This window comes from Sinohyriopsis cumingii, chromosome 14, assembly GCF_028554795.1.
Source record: "Sinohyriopsis cumingii isolate HCF-2022 chromosome 14, ASM2855479v2, whole genome shotgun sequence".
Taxonomy (NCBI): Eukaryota; Metazoa; Mollusca; class Bivalvia; order Unionida; family Unionidae; genus Sinohyriopsis; species Sinohyriopsis cumingii.
Window position 1 is genome coordinate 23,563,812 of NC_142974.1, and position 17,129 is coordinate 23,580,940.

The 17,129-nt window shown below is 36.7% G+C and overlaps 1 protein-coding gene across 1 annotated transcript; it reads right to left on the bottom strand.

Annotated features, from left to right (window-relative positions):
* Positions 1 to 1,067: 1,067 nt before the first annotated feature.
* Positions 1,068 to 16,651, bottom strand: LOC149783423 (monocarboxylate transporter 9-like). Its single transcript, XM_089931648.1, has 4 exons — positions 16,319 to 16,651; positions 14,305 to 14,448; positions 7,136 to 7,924; positions 1,068 to 1,637 (listed from the first exon to the last, which is right to left on the bottom strand). Exons 1-4 carry the CDS (start codon positions 16,518 to 16,520, stop codon positions 1,465 to 1,467), a joined length of 1,308 nt encoding a protein of 435 aa, XP_089787774.1. The 5' UTR covers positions 16,521 to 16,651; the 3' UTR covers positions 1,068 to 1,464.
* Positions 16,652 to 17,129: the final 478 nt, after the last annotated feature.

Sequence of the window (17,129 nt, forward strand, 5' to 3'; positions counted from 1 at the left end):
GATCTAATCGATCAATCGCTGTAGTGATCGCTGGTAATTTCATTGAACAGTGTCTGATAAATTTTTCAGTCCATGACTCGACTGCAAAATAAACGCAGACAAATATCAGTTGCTTCATTAATGATTTCATGAAAATTATTGCCGGTTCGTCTTACAGCAATCAAACTTCCCAGTCGATCAACATCAGCAAGGATGTCATGTGGACAACATTTATCATGAAACATGGGCGATGTTTGTTTTTTACGATGTGGATTGCGAGTGGCAAGGCCACTTCCGGCTGCTCCTTCAGATGGTTCCTCGTGCGGATCTGGTTGTTGTTCAGGAGAACGCTGTTTGGGTGACTTTGATGTATCTTTTCTCTTTTCCTTCGTTTTTTATAGACCTACGTTACACGATTAATTTTTTTTTCTTCTCTTACTTTTTCAAGTTGACGCTTCATTTCTTCCTGTCTCGATTCCCTTTTCAATTTTGCTCTTGGAGCATATTCATCTACTGCTTGTTTAAAGATTTCAAAATCATTTCTGACTTGCGAAATATTAGTAGAGGCGCGATATACAACTTTGACCTAGTAGGCTAATGTTAGACTTTAAATATGTTCATGTTTTACGTATCTATCTCTACCACCATATCCATACGCGGAAAATATCAAATACTTGACCTGAATTCATGGTAGCGGCAATACAACCCCCATTAAATTTATATATTATCCTGAATTTATCTTTTGGTTCTGGTGGTAGTTGAACTTCGGCTGGTGGAAGAGATGGAAGGCAGCTAGCAGTATCAGCAGGTAAAGTGTCAAGAGTTGTCTCTGTTGGCTCAGTTGCTGTAGCAATTTTTGGGGCTGACTCTACAATTGGTTTAAATGACTGCCCTCTGTAAATTCCACATGAGTTTCATGGCGTTCATGCAGCTGCTGTTTGACAGAATCACGTACTGGAAGATATTTCTTAATCGTCACCAGTCATTCTCGAGTAAATTTCTTTGTACAAATGCCATGGTAAGCGCAGAATCGTTCATTATTGTTATTATTATTACAACAACTATTTAATTACCGATCACTAAGCCAGTCAACATACAAGATTTTAATATATTCAACATCAATCCATTGGGCGTGGCAATCTCCTTTTCCTTTTTCAATCCAAGATTTAATACAAGTCTCAGATTTACATTTGGTAACTAATAAATCAGCATTACCGCAGGTAAAATTAACACTTCTACAATGGGACCTTGATGGACCCCCCCCCCCAAGCCTCCCTTCTTGAATAGTAACTATGCATAGATACAAGCCTGGGGTCGGCTTTTGGATACTTATTGAGCCAACATTGCTTGGCAAGAATATAATTTTATTTCAGCCTCAGATTCTAAACTGGTGCATTGATTGTAGTCCACCAAAAGTCGGTCGCCCTTTTTTGTTCGGTCGCCCCCTCCCACTTTTGCTGCTTAAAGTGATCAATATGTCAGTTTTTACAATTTTGTAATTGTATAAACTTCAACGGGAATTGACAATGTGTCCTTGTGTGGTCTCGAAAGGTATTTCATGCTCATAGTCCCTAAAATCGAAATGGCAGACACGCAAGCACTCAATGTAGAGGTCCACATAAATATTGTGTAGGTCCCAGTTACATCCCGGATAGCCCCTGCAATGAAACAAGATGTAGATTCAATTGTTCTTCTCTCATTGCCTAATGACAAAGATTAAGGCGTAATAATAAACATGCGGTGATTAATATGCTGAAGTAATCAATATCGATTGCAATGGATCTTTTCAAAAATTTGCAAAGAATCATAGGTAAAATATATTTCAATACAAAAGAAAAACAATACGATAGTAATGTGATCGGCGATTTCAGCCCTACAATTAATCTATTCGTGATTAGCTTATTTTGAAGATGTTATAGGAAATAAATAGAAAGTCTCAGCAACGTACACACTTTATTTTGTCCTTTCTAAAATGGTGTCAATAAATTGAGCTAGCTTCAAGCGAGAGAGAGAGAGAGAGAGAGAGAGAAATTTTTGTGCGAGGAGAGTTGCCTAATTTTCCTTACCCATTTCTTGTGTCGATTTATAAAGCAAAATAGTTGCCCAAGAAGACGGCTTCATGGTGCTTTACAAACCTAACAGTATTAGTTATCCTAAAATCTTAACCTTTAACCTTAAATACCAAAATTGATAATACCTTTTTTTATATTTACAAAAAAAAACTAACATTTGAGACATTTTCCCCAATTTTATTTTAGTCTATCTATCAACCTATCTATCTATCTATCTATCTATCTAAAACTCTTATTTTTCGTGACTCTTTCACTATTCTGTGCCTGAAAATGTAATTTCTGTGTTGCGTCGGCAAGATCCCGTATCTTTATAATTCGGCTTTAGGCTTACTTTTATACATAGCTTTGCCTACTAAACAAGATCCACAGTTATTTTTATCGTGGTGGTTTTTAGTGAGGTTCTGGTTTGTTTTCTGCAACAATGCATGCAGTATATTAGTATACCGATTAAGTATTTAGTTCTGAGTGAATATAAATTGTAATAAATAATCGAATTCTTTAAGTAATGTGCAACTGGCGAAATTTGTTGCTTCAACAAATAACTCCGAATTTATATTGCAGCGGACCAAGAGAATGATACAAAAGTATTTACGGCAAACTTATTAAAATTGGGTAAATTGTTACGTTAAGAAGCGACCGCTCTGGTGGCCAAGTGGTTAGTACATCAGTCTCGGATGCGGGAGATCGTGAGTTCGAACCCCGGTCGAGTCATACCGATGACTCATTTTTTGTAAAATGGTACTAACAGCCTCCTCGCGAGGCGCTCAGCATTAAGAGGTTAGTGTTAGGATTGGTCGGCCTGGTGTTCGGATAATGTGACTGTGTGAGACATCATGATATATGTCTGCGACGTGATGTCCCAGGGCTAGATATAACTGTAAACTACCACACGGCATACATCTTAGCGATACGACTGCAAAATTGTTAAAGCTACATTAACAATAAAATCATGCACACACACACAGACACCCCTTAAGAAGCAAGTGGTACATGCAGTTTGGTTCTATAGTAGACGAAGATTGGCAAACAGTTTTCTCTGACCATTAAATGAGCAATGCCCACAAATAAGGTAGTTTCAAACACAGAAACTCTCCGGTCCACCAAACTTTCATAACTTGTGCTGACTGAAGGCTAAGTGTATAATAGACCCCGTGAAAGAGAAATAAATGCAGTGTTGCCCGCACCCAAATAGGTTTCACACGCCTATTCTAAAACCTATCAAATGTTATTATGATCTAGAAATACGTGCCCTATTTAAACTGGGTACGTCTATTGGTTCGTTATTATTTTTTTAAAACTAAAATAGCTCATCTGTAGTGTTGAGCACATAAAGTTTCAGATTCTGAACATTATAAAATAATTTTTGATTAATTTTCTAAGTGTCATTACTGTGGAACGTACCCGTCTGCTCGTCGCAAAGGCGTGGAATATTGTATAGTTTTTACTAAAGATATATTGTAAGCTACCTTTTAAAAAGAAAAGACTATACCGTTTTTTTTTCGAGTCAAAGCAATAAAGTTGCGAAACAACGGAGCGTGGAGGCTCGAATAAAGTCATCATTTACCGGTGAAAAATCTTCTGCTGAAGCATACGAACTCTAGCCCTTCTGGATTCCTCTGGTTTTTTTTGTCAGAGCCTAATTTACCAAATCCAATACGTGATGAGCAGGGGTGATTCGTGGGCGCCTTTGTGGCGCTGAGAACAATATTGACCTTCACATCTTTATGCCATTGTAGATACTATGCTTTGAAGATTTGTGTGCTAGCTCTGCTGCACTCTCTTGACGCCGCGGTCATATCATTGTTGGCGTCAATGAAAGATTGAGTGTTATGGATGATCAATTGTGTATATTGCTTTTAGAATATTTAAACTGACATTAACTCTTACCATTGCACATACTAATAGAGAATATGTGCTTATAATTATCATAAAATATAATGATGTTATCACCCACCTAACCATAACTTCAGTTATAAGCTTAATTGTTAAATTAAACAAAACTATCAAAAGTTGATATATTTAACTATCTGAGTTCAATATTGAAAAATCAGGATTAGTACAGCTCATGCTTTTATACAATACTTATAGGTTACTGCATTTGTATGGGAAAATATGAACGAGTTTTTGGAATGAATGCTGCACGAACTTGTGAGTGCAGTATATCCTTCCGACAAAACGAGTTCATATTTTCCCATAAAAATGCAGTAACCTTTTTATTATATGCTCTTTTTTCATTCTACCTAAGGTTTAATTATATGAACAAAATACACTACAAGAAACAACGTAAATGAATGAATGCCGTATTCCAAAATGAATACACAAGCGCAGATTTGACATTACAAAATGACATCATTATTAATGCGCACATAGGTCCGCCCAGATAAATTTGAACTTAGTCGCGCGGTCGACATAACTTTCGAAAGAAAATGGCGTGTCTAGTTAAAATTGAAATTTGCAGTCATATTGTGAATGAATGCGCATTGCAACGACTTTTCCATTTGATCTGGAGTGAATATATTTTGATATTTTGTTTCGATTCGACGAAAGTTTGTGATTTTGGACTGGATTCATCTGTGCAAATTATACATGAAATACATGGGATTGAAGTGGCACGGGAGAAACTTGTTTTCGTCAGCAAATGTGTTTCTGTTTCTGTTATTGAATGTTTGAAATCATAACGTGGGAAAACTATGAAGTCTTTCAATTGCAATTTTCAAAAAGACGCTATGGAATTTAATGTATATTTCATTTTGAGTGCAGTAAGGAGGATGCCATTGCACTTATCATCGAAATTACAGCACACTTTCGAAATGGTAATCCAGATTAAAAACCTATGACATGTCTCATGTAATTCGGATTTGCAGAATTAAGAAAAAACATTTTGAGGAAATTCAGGATGTAAAATTGTAAGTATATTTTATTTTGTCATTCTTATCACAAGATATAAAGAAGACAGTATATGCTTTGTCACTTGTATGTTATTTGTAAGGATAATCGTCCGTCTTTTATATAATGTAGCTAGCCTAAATCCGTAACATTGTATCAACGCGGAATATGCCAAAACAGCTTTTTTTTTTTAGTCCACGAAACGTGTTTTAGTTCATTCAGAAACAAATTTAAATAACCACAACGTAAAGAGCCTCTTACGCGAGTGTATATGATTTGTTTACAAATCAAAAGTGATGGTGTCTGCGTCATTGTTTGTTTACAATAGAAAGTAGTTCCTTCATTCAGGTGAATGCTATATGTATATTGTCGCGCGCGTTCAGTATTGGGGAATATTGAACGATTCTGACAATGTAAAATTAACGGAGAAAAAAATGAGCATATAATACATCTGTTTATAAGGGAAACCCCTATATAGTACAATGCCTATTGTCCAGTCGTACTATTACTATTCAATACTACGATTCCGATTTGGGAAGATACAAGGAGCTTACACTGCTATAGATTGACACGTGGACAATTCACACCTAAATTCATCAAACGGCAAAAACATAGTATCCATTCTATTTCATATATTCAAGCTCTTATTAGTGAGAAATCGTTCCAACCATAGTAATATGCCGCACTTTACGAATCGGCGTATCGGGGGAGATAACAAATCAGTAAATGCCTACACCAAGAAATTGGCATTCGTGAATCTGATTAGAAATCAGCTAATAGGTACCAATATTATGACATGTTCTGTTCACGTGTGATTCACCAGTCAAGAAACAGTTTTCGAATTTCTGAATGGAGAACGTGGCATCAGGGAGTATCCTTATTAACGATAACTCTTAAGCACGAACTGCACCGCCTTATCTGACAGACTGCTAATGTGAGCAGACGGAGATTTCCCAATGTCCACAGAACATTAACTTTAATACGTGTATGTCAGATCTCCCTTCTGTATGAGATGACGACTTTAGTCCGATTGCGTCATTCGTTGGCAAGTCACAGTGAGTGTTTAAACATAAAGTTACAAAACTGCATTGGTTTTTACGATCATGCCGTACAAATAACTAAACCACTCCGTATTGTACGGCCTATTTTGTTGTTTTAAACCTGATATAGAGCAGCTACGAGAGTTAAATGTGATTCTTTGAGATATTGATATTAATTTGCATGTAAACTGTAATCAGTTCAACTGAGTACTAATACACGTATAGTTGTATGTCTCCTTTAATATATACAATTTATATTGTCAGTACAGACATATTCCTATCAACAGCTGCTAAATATGACATAACGTGCACCATTGTCTAATCTGATCCTTGTCGTTGGCGATAGAAAAGATTGATTGTTTTTTCCTAGACAAGTGAAAATAAATTTCATCAACATGTTCCATATAATTGTTTAATTGCAGTCCCTCCATATAAGGTCCTCTATTATAACGCCGTTCCTGTTATAACCCCAGCATGTTCATGGATACAATTCCATTATGTATAAATATAACTTTCTGCATCATATCTAAGGCAGTCTCAATGCATGGCAAAATTACTCATATATTAACAGCATTATACTGACGGAGTGCATTACCACGAAAACGGGGTATCATTACATACTTTGTATCAGCCAATAAAGGTTACTTCTTAGACCTTGAAATATCTGTTCCAAGACAAAAGCTGTAAGCTTTAAACGTTTACCATACAAACGGCGGTATTTGGATATCACTGAAGTAGCATTTCACCTTTCTGCACGGGGCCCCAAGTGGTCTACTGGTCTAAAGCACTCGCCGTTTCGGATCTTTGCCATCTCACCTCTGCGACGGTTCAATTCTCGGGTTCGGCCAATGTGGAATTGGAGAAAGCTTGGTAATAGCTTCTCGTGGGTCGATGGTTCTTTCCGGTGTTTTTCCAGGTTCTTCCTCCACTATTAATAATAGCTGCCATCTCTTGTGCTGAACAATGACATTAAACCCTACAACAACAACAAAAGCAACAACCTTTGTGCACATTATTCGCACGATAAGTAAAGTTACATGACTGGAACTAAAGGTAGACTAGAAAACCTTAGAAGGTTATGAAACCAGCACAACTAATCTGATAACAAACAAAGATTCCTCTGGAATCAGATATGCATGTTATTATCTTGTTTCTTACCAGAAATAGGTCCAACGATTACATTTCCGATACCCATAATCGTGTATACCACGCCAAGTCCAAAAGGAAAGTATTCAGAGCCGATAATTTGCAATGTACCAATGGACGTCGCCGTAACTGTCGCACCCATTTCAAATCCTAGAAAGGAGCAAGCGATAACTGTAGTCCAGAACTGTTCTGCAAACTGTATTGTTGAAAACGATATGGCTGACATGCATGCCAGAAGAAAGACTAAAAGCAAAGAACTAATTCTTGGTATTTGTTTTAGAAGTCCAAATGATAGTCCTCCACAAACGGTGCAAATACTATGGACAATGATTGCTAATTGTATGTTTCCGTCTGTAAATCCTCGACTCTTCATTATGTCCGCGAACATTACCATAAATCCACCGTGCGGAACAAAAAGAAATGTCATCCCAATGATAAACAGGAGGAATATTTTGTTTGTCAAAACTGGACAGAACTGAATGAAGAAAATTAGTTTTTTATTCGTTCCAGTATTATCGTTTGGAGCCTTGCATACTCTTTGCTTTATTTCCCGTGGTGTAGGTAACTCTGTATTCCAAAGTATCGATAGAATAGAACAGTTCAGCAAAATAGCTCCCATGATTAAAAAGGTCCCGCGTAATCCAAACGCATTAACACAGTCTGTTAGGACATATGTGAATATTATCCTTCCTGCGCCTGTTGCGGTTGTTTGAACAGAAAGAGCAATTTGTCCAGGTTTTCCAGGAAAATGATGACACAAGGTTTTGTTTATGCTTAAAGCAACCAAGGAACATCCAATAGCTGAAATGTAAATTGTAACGTTTTTGATCAAAATAATTTCGATGCTTATAAGTATGTATCATACAGTTCAAGGTACTTTGTGAATCTGATTTAAGGATTTATAACCGGTTAACTTCATTGTGTGCGTCCGGGAGAAGTTTGTAACCAAACCATTCAATACTTTTCATCAAGCATTTTGAAGAGATTTAAAACACGGGTAAGAGTGCCACTGCTCACTATTGGTACACAAACTCATTTTCGCACACTATCTCCCCACCCCACCCCCACATCCCGTTTGCACAGTAAACGTACCAATACAATGCTTACAAATTGAATTATGATTTGAATGGAAAATAGGGAATTAAAATTCAAAGCACTGTCATACAACCTCGTCCAATTAACAGTTTTAGCGTAGCATGTGGCATAGAATTGACAAAGAATGTGCTGAAAGTTTAAGAAAAATTATGTGTTCCTATAAGATAGTCGTGCTGTCTGGTTGCTATCTATACAAGGATGTATTTTTGTAGAACAAAGCAGCCAAATATAGAGGGCCAGTCAGAGATAAAACGCCAGCGAATCCGTAAGACACACTACGCAGAGCATTCGGACCGGTTTAAGTGATAGCTTAAAATAAGGAGCACTGATAGCAAAGGTATTATGTCGCATTATTAAAACAAGACAATAGTGATGACTTGTGGCATCGTATCGACGAAAATTCTTGTTCAGTACGTACATATTGCAGTGATTTGTGGATGATAAACTGTGCGAAATGCAAGGCGTGAATATTTTGTGTGATGACTGATCAAAATAAACGTGAAAACTTGGGTGCGTTTCGGTTGCAATTTAATAATAGAAGTGAGTAATATAAGATATATGAATAATAACACTGAAATTACTTTTAATTACTCATATTTTATCATGCTAACATTCATTGTCATCACGAGACGTAGTGGTAGTGGGGATGCATGAGTGTATGCAATATTGATGTTATATGTTAATAAATGCTATAGTATTTGTGTAGATTGTGTTGTTAGTCTTATATTAGTCTTGTTTCCTTGCGTGATTGTCGTGATTCACGCCCCCCCCCCCCCCAGCTCAATTATCTGATTTGTTGTAGGAGAGTTTGTGACATTTGACGACCTCAGCGGGACCAAAAGCCAAGGGCAGGTGGGTCAATCCGTCTTTAATGTTGTCCTTGTCAGTGTCTGTGCACATCATAATGCAGCGCCCATGAGTACTTAGCTTTGAAATTGTTAAGGTGGAAGAGCAGCCAATCAACAGGCAACGTTTTGTTTTTGTCTTTTGTCTTGTTTTTGTCAGGATGTTTCTTAACATTATTCTATTATATTGTATCATTATATTGTATCGTCAGATATGTCTCAATTGAATCATTTAGTTTTGGTTTGGTACGTTTTCTTAACCTTAAGTTTTCATAAGTTAAGTATTTTATAGGAAATGGGTTTGATATCTAAGTAAGTTTATATTTAAATAAGATGGCAAATGCAAAATTTAGAACCTACATTAGAAATGAGGGAAATGCATTAGATTTACAAGGGGGGCAACGCCGAGATTACTTAGCGATAAGGCTGCTGCGCGAAATATACTAAGCAGAGGGAGAGAACTATTATTATTACTGGAAGTAAAAATTGAAACAGAGAGGGATAGAGTATTGTTAGTTTACGATCTACCCTTCTGCATACAGCCCATGACTCTGTTATGAGTTTACATTTATGCATAAAAAGAACTCTCTCTAAGATATTATAATGATTTCTTTGGCCTGGAGTGGTAGCAGATGTTAAGCAATATTGTTTTGCGTGTTAGATTTGCCAAAAGCAGTCGATACATGTCAAATCACAGTAGCCCCAATATAATAAAGTACCCGTTGTTGACGCTCCTTTCAGGGTGGCCATAGACCTAAATCATCCCGTTGACACTATTATTGAGAATGACCACCGGTACATATTGACCACGGTGGATGTTGCAAATGGATATGCAGAAGCAATGGCTCTACGCCAAATAGGCCGAAGAGTTAACATGTTTTCTAGAGTGGGGATCCCCAATAAAATAGTCAGTGAAAGAGGGGCAAAGTTTACCTCTTAGACCGAGAAAACCAGTATTCTACTACGGAGAAAGAGTGTTTTGCAATAGGATGTATTATTGAGACATTTACTCCATAAAGAGAGATTACTTTACAGATCGACCATAGACCATCGACATTCCTGATCCAGAGTTACTACAGAAATGGTAAATTAATGCGCTGGGCTTTAGCTCTTCAAGTCCACTTAAGCTTAGTTAATTCTATAGCATGAACGTCGAACGTGTGAGCTGACGCGCTCTCTCGTTTCCCCGAAGACTAGGTAATTAAGAAAAGCTTTGATAATGTCCCTTAGGAAATCTTTACTTTATCATTGAAAGCCTAGTTTAGGAGTGAATGGTTTTTAAATATATGTCTTTGGATGACTATATTGTACATGTCTTAAACAGCAAGATTACTCATGGTTCTCGGCAGTTTACTGAATATTTTGATGTGTATTTTATATATATTAATGATAGCTATATGTGTATCAGAGAAAGTTTTATATATATATATATATATATATATATCTGTGTGTGTGTGTGTTTGTGTGTGTGTGTGTGTGTGTAGAGTCACTAAAATTATTTATTGTGGATTACGACATACAAGATCGTTTAAGCTCTCGACGTAAAAAGAAACTCTGTATTAAATGAAAAAAGTTTAGCGACATTTAAGTAATTTGATTAGTATGAGAATTCCCTATATGTGAGGATACACTTTACAATTACATTTAAGTATTACGGTTTATATAAACTAGTCCAGTGACACCAGACTGGATCCGTTGGTTGTCAAGACGTTGGGAGAAATACCACTCAAATCCGTCATATTGACAGTTTTGGAGATGCAAGTTACCAAGAGTGGACAAAGAAAGTGATCACTGAATAGTACAAATAATGCTAGTTGAAGGAAAACCATGCCCTCGGGATACATGTGCGGTGCGGTACAGCACGTTGTTGTGTATAAATTGATGCGCAAGACAGACTTCGACCAGCGCTCGGGCCAGTCCAAATGAAAGACAAACAAATTAACACGGAAACAATTGTATTATGTTGAATTATTAAACAAGAGAGAAATTGGTGATGAATTGTGGTCATGCATATAATTCAGTTTGAATACGTATATATTAAAATAACTAATGGAAGCTCAAATGTGCAAAATTCAAGGCGCAAATACTTTGTGTGGTGTACTGATCAAGATACACGTGGGAAACGTGGGCATTTGTAAATTCCTCTTGCAGTGGAATAACAGAACCAAACGAGAGAGAGAGAGAGAGAGAGAGAGAGAGAGATGAATAATAGGACTGAATTTTTTTTTATTAATCTCATGATATTACTTTTGTCATTATCATCACGACCTGTAACGATGTTCTTGTTGTTATTGTTGTATGGTTGAACGCCATTTTTCAGCACACGATAGGCTATACATGGCGGCCAGTATTAATGGTGGAGGAGGAACCCTGGAAAGCCCAGAAAAGAACCACCGACCCACGAGAAGCTACTGGCAAGCATTCTCACATAACCACAATGGCTGTATTCGAAACTCGAACCGACGCAGACAGAGGTGAGATAGCAATGATCCGTAACGGAGAGAGCTTAAGACCACTCGGCCACTCTGGGCCCCAGCTGTAAAGTGTGAATGGAATGCTAATAAGGATGTGAGTGTGATAATATTACTGTTCTTGATTAAAAAATGCTATATTATCTGTGTGCGTGTGTGCTGTTCGTCTTGTCATTGTCTTCGTGTGGTGATTGATTAAGGCACGTCCTAAGCATGCATCCTCCCCTTTCTCAAGTAAACGAGTGTAAGGGAGATCATGACAACCACACAAAGCAAAATATGAGTTTTACATATGGATGTTGCTCACATTTTAATATTTAGTCATACAAGTAAATTACCAAAAGTGAAAAAGTCATCTCGTAATGTCCAACGAAATCAAGAAATCATAAAAATATGTATGAATGGTCTATACAATAGGGTTGATTTTTGTTACATTTTAATAACAGCGAAAAGCTGAAAAGGTCAGTATTAGCTACTAATTCTTCCATCTCGGTTCTTAAATTTAGAATGATTCTGTGAGTGAGGGTAAATAATGTCTAAATCAATATGACACCGTCAATACTATTTTCTTGGCTGAAACCAATATGACACTGTCAATTCCATTCTCTATGCTGACATCAAACGGACACTGCCAAATCCTTTCTGCTGATTGAAACTAATCGGAAATTGTTGATAACATTCTCTTCCTTGAAACAAATCTAGCACTGTCCATACCATTCCCGTCACTGAAACCAATCGGACTCTGTCTGTACTATTAAAATGATTGAAACCAGTCTGACAAAGTCTATATCATAGGCTGAAATAAATCTGATACAGTCTATGCATTCTCTTTAGTGAAATCATAAATACACTGTATATACTAGTTCATTGGCTGAAACCAGTCTGAAACTGTCAGTACCCTTCACTATGCTGAAATTGATATACACTGTCAATATCACTATAGTGGCTTAACCAACCTGTCACAGTCAATAACATTCTCTAATCGGAAAATAATATGACGTGGCGATGATAATACTATTGTTTTGTCTGAAAGCAATCTGACTCTATCATAGTCATTCTCTAGGCTAAAACTACTATGACTGTCAGTACCATTTAATTGGTTGAAAACATTATAAACCGATACTGTCAGTATCATCACATTGACTAAAACCAATATAATACTGTCAATAGCATTTTATTGGCCAGTTCATTTCCATTGCCTGAAACCAATATAATGCTGGCAATATTAGCTGAGAATAATCTGACAATGTCAATGTAATTATGTTGCTTAAGAACAATCTCACACATCCAATTTCATTTTCGTGGCTGAAAATATTCTCACGCTGTCAATAATGTTTTTCTGGCTGAAACTTATTTGACATTGACAGTACCATTTTCTAGGCAGGATACAATACGACAGTCAGTACCATTTACTAGGCAAGAAGCGATAAGACAGTCAGTACCATTTTTTAGGCAGGCAGCAATATAACAGTCAGTGCCGTTTTCTAGGCAGGAAACAATAAGACAGTCAGTACCGTTTTCTAGACAGAAAGCAATATTACAGTCAGTATCGTTTTCTAGGCCAGAAGCAATATGACAGTCAGTACCGTTTATTAGGCAGGAACCAATATGACAGTCAGTACCATTTTCTAGGCAGGCGGCAATATGACAGTACGATTTTCTAGGCAGGAAGCAATATTACAGTCAGTATCGTTTTCTAGGCCAGAAGCAATATGACAGTCAGTACCATTTATTAGGCAGGAACCAATATGACAGTCAGTACCATTTTCTAGGCAGGCGGCAATATGACAGTACGATTTTCTAGGCAGGAAGCAATATGACAGTCAGTACCGTTTTCTGGGCAGGAAGTAATATGACAGTCAGTATCATTCTATTGTCGGAAAATAGTAAAATCTGATACTGCTAGCACAATTCAACTGGCTGAAATAAATATGACACTGTCAATACTATTCTTCTAGCAGAAACCAATATGACCCTGTCAATACAATTTGTTCGTGGTTGATAAGCAATAGTACTATGTTGCTTGAAACCAAACTTTCAGCCAATAAAATATCCAGTCATTACCATTGTATTGACATAACAATACAATTTCACACTGGGAGTAACATTCGTTTGGCTGACAATCAAATGACACTGCATTATATTGGCTGAAACGAACTTTGCAGTCAAAACCATTCTTTTTGACTGCCACCAATCTGACACTGTCAATACCCGTCTCTAGGCCAAACACAATATGACATTATCAGTGACATTCTCATGGCTGAAAACAACCAGACACTGTCAATATTATGCTCTTGACTGAAACCAATCTGACACTATCAATACCCGTCTCCAGGTCGAAACCAATATGACGTTGTCAATGGCATTCCCTAGTCAGAATAGCATTCCCTTGACTAAAACCAATCATGACATTCAGGGTCAATGATGATCAGCATTTTGCAATATGCGATACAACACTGATATATCAGTCATGTGTTGTACGAAAAAAGTCAAAGATAATTAACAACTGTGCATCGCGCTATTGATTTTGGTAATTTTTCCCTCATAATCTTTGAAACTGTTATAAAATATCGATCTTGATAATTTCATCAAAAGTTTAATTGCAAAAGAGATAGAGAACCTAAATTCACCAATAATATTTTTCTTTTTAAATCTTTAGCATTGTCCTCATCGTCGAAATTATTGCTGTCATTGTCACCATTATAGCAGCAGTATCAAAATTAATAATATGTCTTTGATGTTATTATTATTATTATTATTATTATCTTACCCATTGGTATGGCCAACAGTAAAACTAGATAAAGTATAGATGTTGAGAAGAAACAAGCCATCCAGCCAATACCATTCAACAAACCAGCTAAGAGTCCAGCTTTTCTGGGCCCAAAACGTTGTACCAGTAGTCCGGTGATGACCCCTTAAAAATGAATTGAACCAAAGGTACATTTAGAAAGTAGAAATATAGTCTAAGGAGAAAAAACAAATTACAAATGAAATCGACAAGATTTATAGCATTCCCCCTTGCAGACATTTTTAAACCTCTTCCATAATAAGAGGTGATGCCATTTCTAGTTATTATGTACTACCATCTGGACTATTCTGTCCATACACTGGCCCTGTTAAATGTCATTATGTCTACACTGCCTACCTTATGCCACACGTTGTTTTCCTTTTCCTTCATTTCTTTCACCAATATATATATATATATATATATATATATATATATATATATATATATATATATATATATATATATATATAATGTACTCCGTATCAATGATATACCACTCGTCGTATCAATTTTTCATTCAAAAGAAATTCGGATTACCGAGTTTCCTTTTAATGACACATTTATACAACGAGTGGTATATCGTTGATAAAGCATTGAAACAATACATGTATTTTATTTACACCACATAAAAAATACACGTACATGCACTTTGAACAGAGTTAAGATTGACTACAAGCAACTGTGCATAGACCACGTGAATGAATTCCTTATATGCCTGTCGACCAAAGTGTCCGCTACGCAATGAAGTTCTGTTCCTCTTGTGGCTATTCACAATTACCTTCGCATATTGATAAGTTCACTGTTTTCTTTTTTAGTTTCTATTTTTATTTGCATTGCTTACATCAATATGAGTCACACTTATGATTTAAACATAAAAGATGGTTTGAATGAAGTAAAGTATCACAAACACATGGTTAGCTTCTTGAGCACTGCACGCTCTGCCTATCACGTACCGTCGAATGGAAATTGGTGTGGGATAGAAACTAAGCGAAATAATGAACCAACAAGAGGATATTGAAATATTTTAATATATTTACAGTTGATTTAAGTCAATATTTTGCTTTAATTTTCATTACTACCGAACATAAAAGTGTTCTCTCTCTCTGTCTCTCCTCCTCTCTCTCTCTCTCTGGTCTGATTGACTTAAATTTTACCATCATTCATAGATTCAGAGACATCGTCGTATGATACAAGCGAAAACCGTCTACGATTGTCGTTTCATAGATTTTTGTCTGTATCTTACAACAGTGGTCGAGAGAGAGAGAGAGAGAGAGAGAGAGACAGACAGACAGACATACAGAGACAGAGTCAGCGAGGGAGAAAGACAGCCTTTGGACGTTTTCATATTTAATTAATGTTAATCGATTTTTTTATACATCATGGTTAGTTTAAGAAACAACAACATCCAACAAAAACAACAGAGCATACACCTATAGTATTTGTGGCTCATACCCGCGAAATTTACCCTATAGTGTCTACAGGCTATTGGAAGTTTGTATCATTGATTATAAAAACACTGTAAATAAATCCCAAGGAAAGTGTACACATAAAGTTACGACGAACCATATCCTTGTAGATTACTTGGTGCAAGTTCAGTTTCAAGATTTTCATCTAGCCCAAAATTATTTTTCTCTCTCACTCTAGATTTCGGAGTACTTTGTCCCTAATGCATGAGAGGGGAGGGAAGAACGGAAAGCAGAATGGATTGTGGTGAAATAGTGTATCATATTAAATTCATTTAGAAAATCGGGATTAGTAATACTTTTTGTCGTTATCTTCATACGTCACTGATGATTAATGACAGGAAATTCTTCATTGTTCTATAGGCCTAGAATCGACAGCACGCAGTTGCAACAATGTTTGCATACTCTTATTATTGCGCCATCGGCGGGTCATAATTGTATATACCAATAGTATTTGTATATCAAATTGTTCCCCAACCCCTGCCTCTTAGTGACAACGGATTCATATTTATCTCGTAACTTATATCACTTACCGGCACACCCCAGGACTCCGAACAGAACTGATCCTACAGCGGCGGTTTTAGCATGACTGTGCCTAAACATTTCTAATAAAGCTGAGAACAGCACAGGGAACGCAAACAGTAGGCCCGTCGCTATCAGTTCTGTCAAATAGGTACTGACAACAACAATCCAACGATGATGCACCATGTTGAATACCTTTCTGCCTCGTGACATTTAAAATGAACGCTATTTAACAGATCTTCCGTGAATTAGGAATTAATCATTTCTTTGGATGACAATACTATCGTACAGGGCTCTGAACTTTTCACCTACGCCGGTACATCAACTTATTTGTGTTATTCAACTTCTTGGCAATTACTTGTCATAGCCTGTCACGTATTTGGTCCCATATATCATTAAGTTGATGGCATATACATGTAAATACTCATACATGTAAGAATGAAATAAAATGTTGAGCAGCAACACTAGAACGGTAGATGGGAAGTTTGTTACGATGAAACTCGTCTTGAATAAAGTCATATGTTACGAAACACTTTTAAGTGTATAATCGTTACACACATACACACACACGCGAACAAACAAACACACAGAGACCGACACACACGTTGCTCTTACAGTTTACCTGTTATACATGTACTATATTAAAACTACAAGGAATAACTCTTCTCTCTTTTCTCGAGCGACCTATTTAAAAACAAACGCGGTTACTTCAAGCTACATTTCACTTACCGTAATAAATGTGGTACCGATACTTAGTTCAGCATTCGGTTTTGTATGCGTATCTGAAGTTTGGCTTACTATCATACCTATAAGGAATGCCAG

What these genes read in the sequence shown, in the direction of transcription:
- LOC149783423 (XM_089931648.1), bottom strand. Translation starts at nt 16,520, where the DNA reads ATGTCACGAGGCAGAAAGGTATTCAACATGGTGCATCATCGTTGGATT. An exon ending in CGGAGTCCTGGGGTGTGCCG is followed by an intron (nt 14,449 to 16,318) that starts GTAAGTGATATA and finishes TTCATTTTTAAG; the next exon opens with GGGTCATCACCGGACTACTG. An exon ending in ACTGTTGGCCATACCAATGG is followed by an intron (nt 7,925 to 14,304) that starts GTAAGATAATAA and finishes TTTACATTTCAG; the next exon opens with CTATTGGATGTTCCTTGGTT.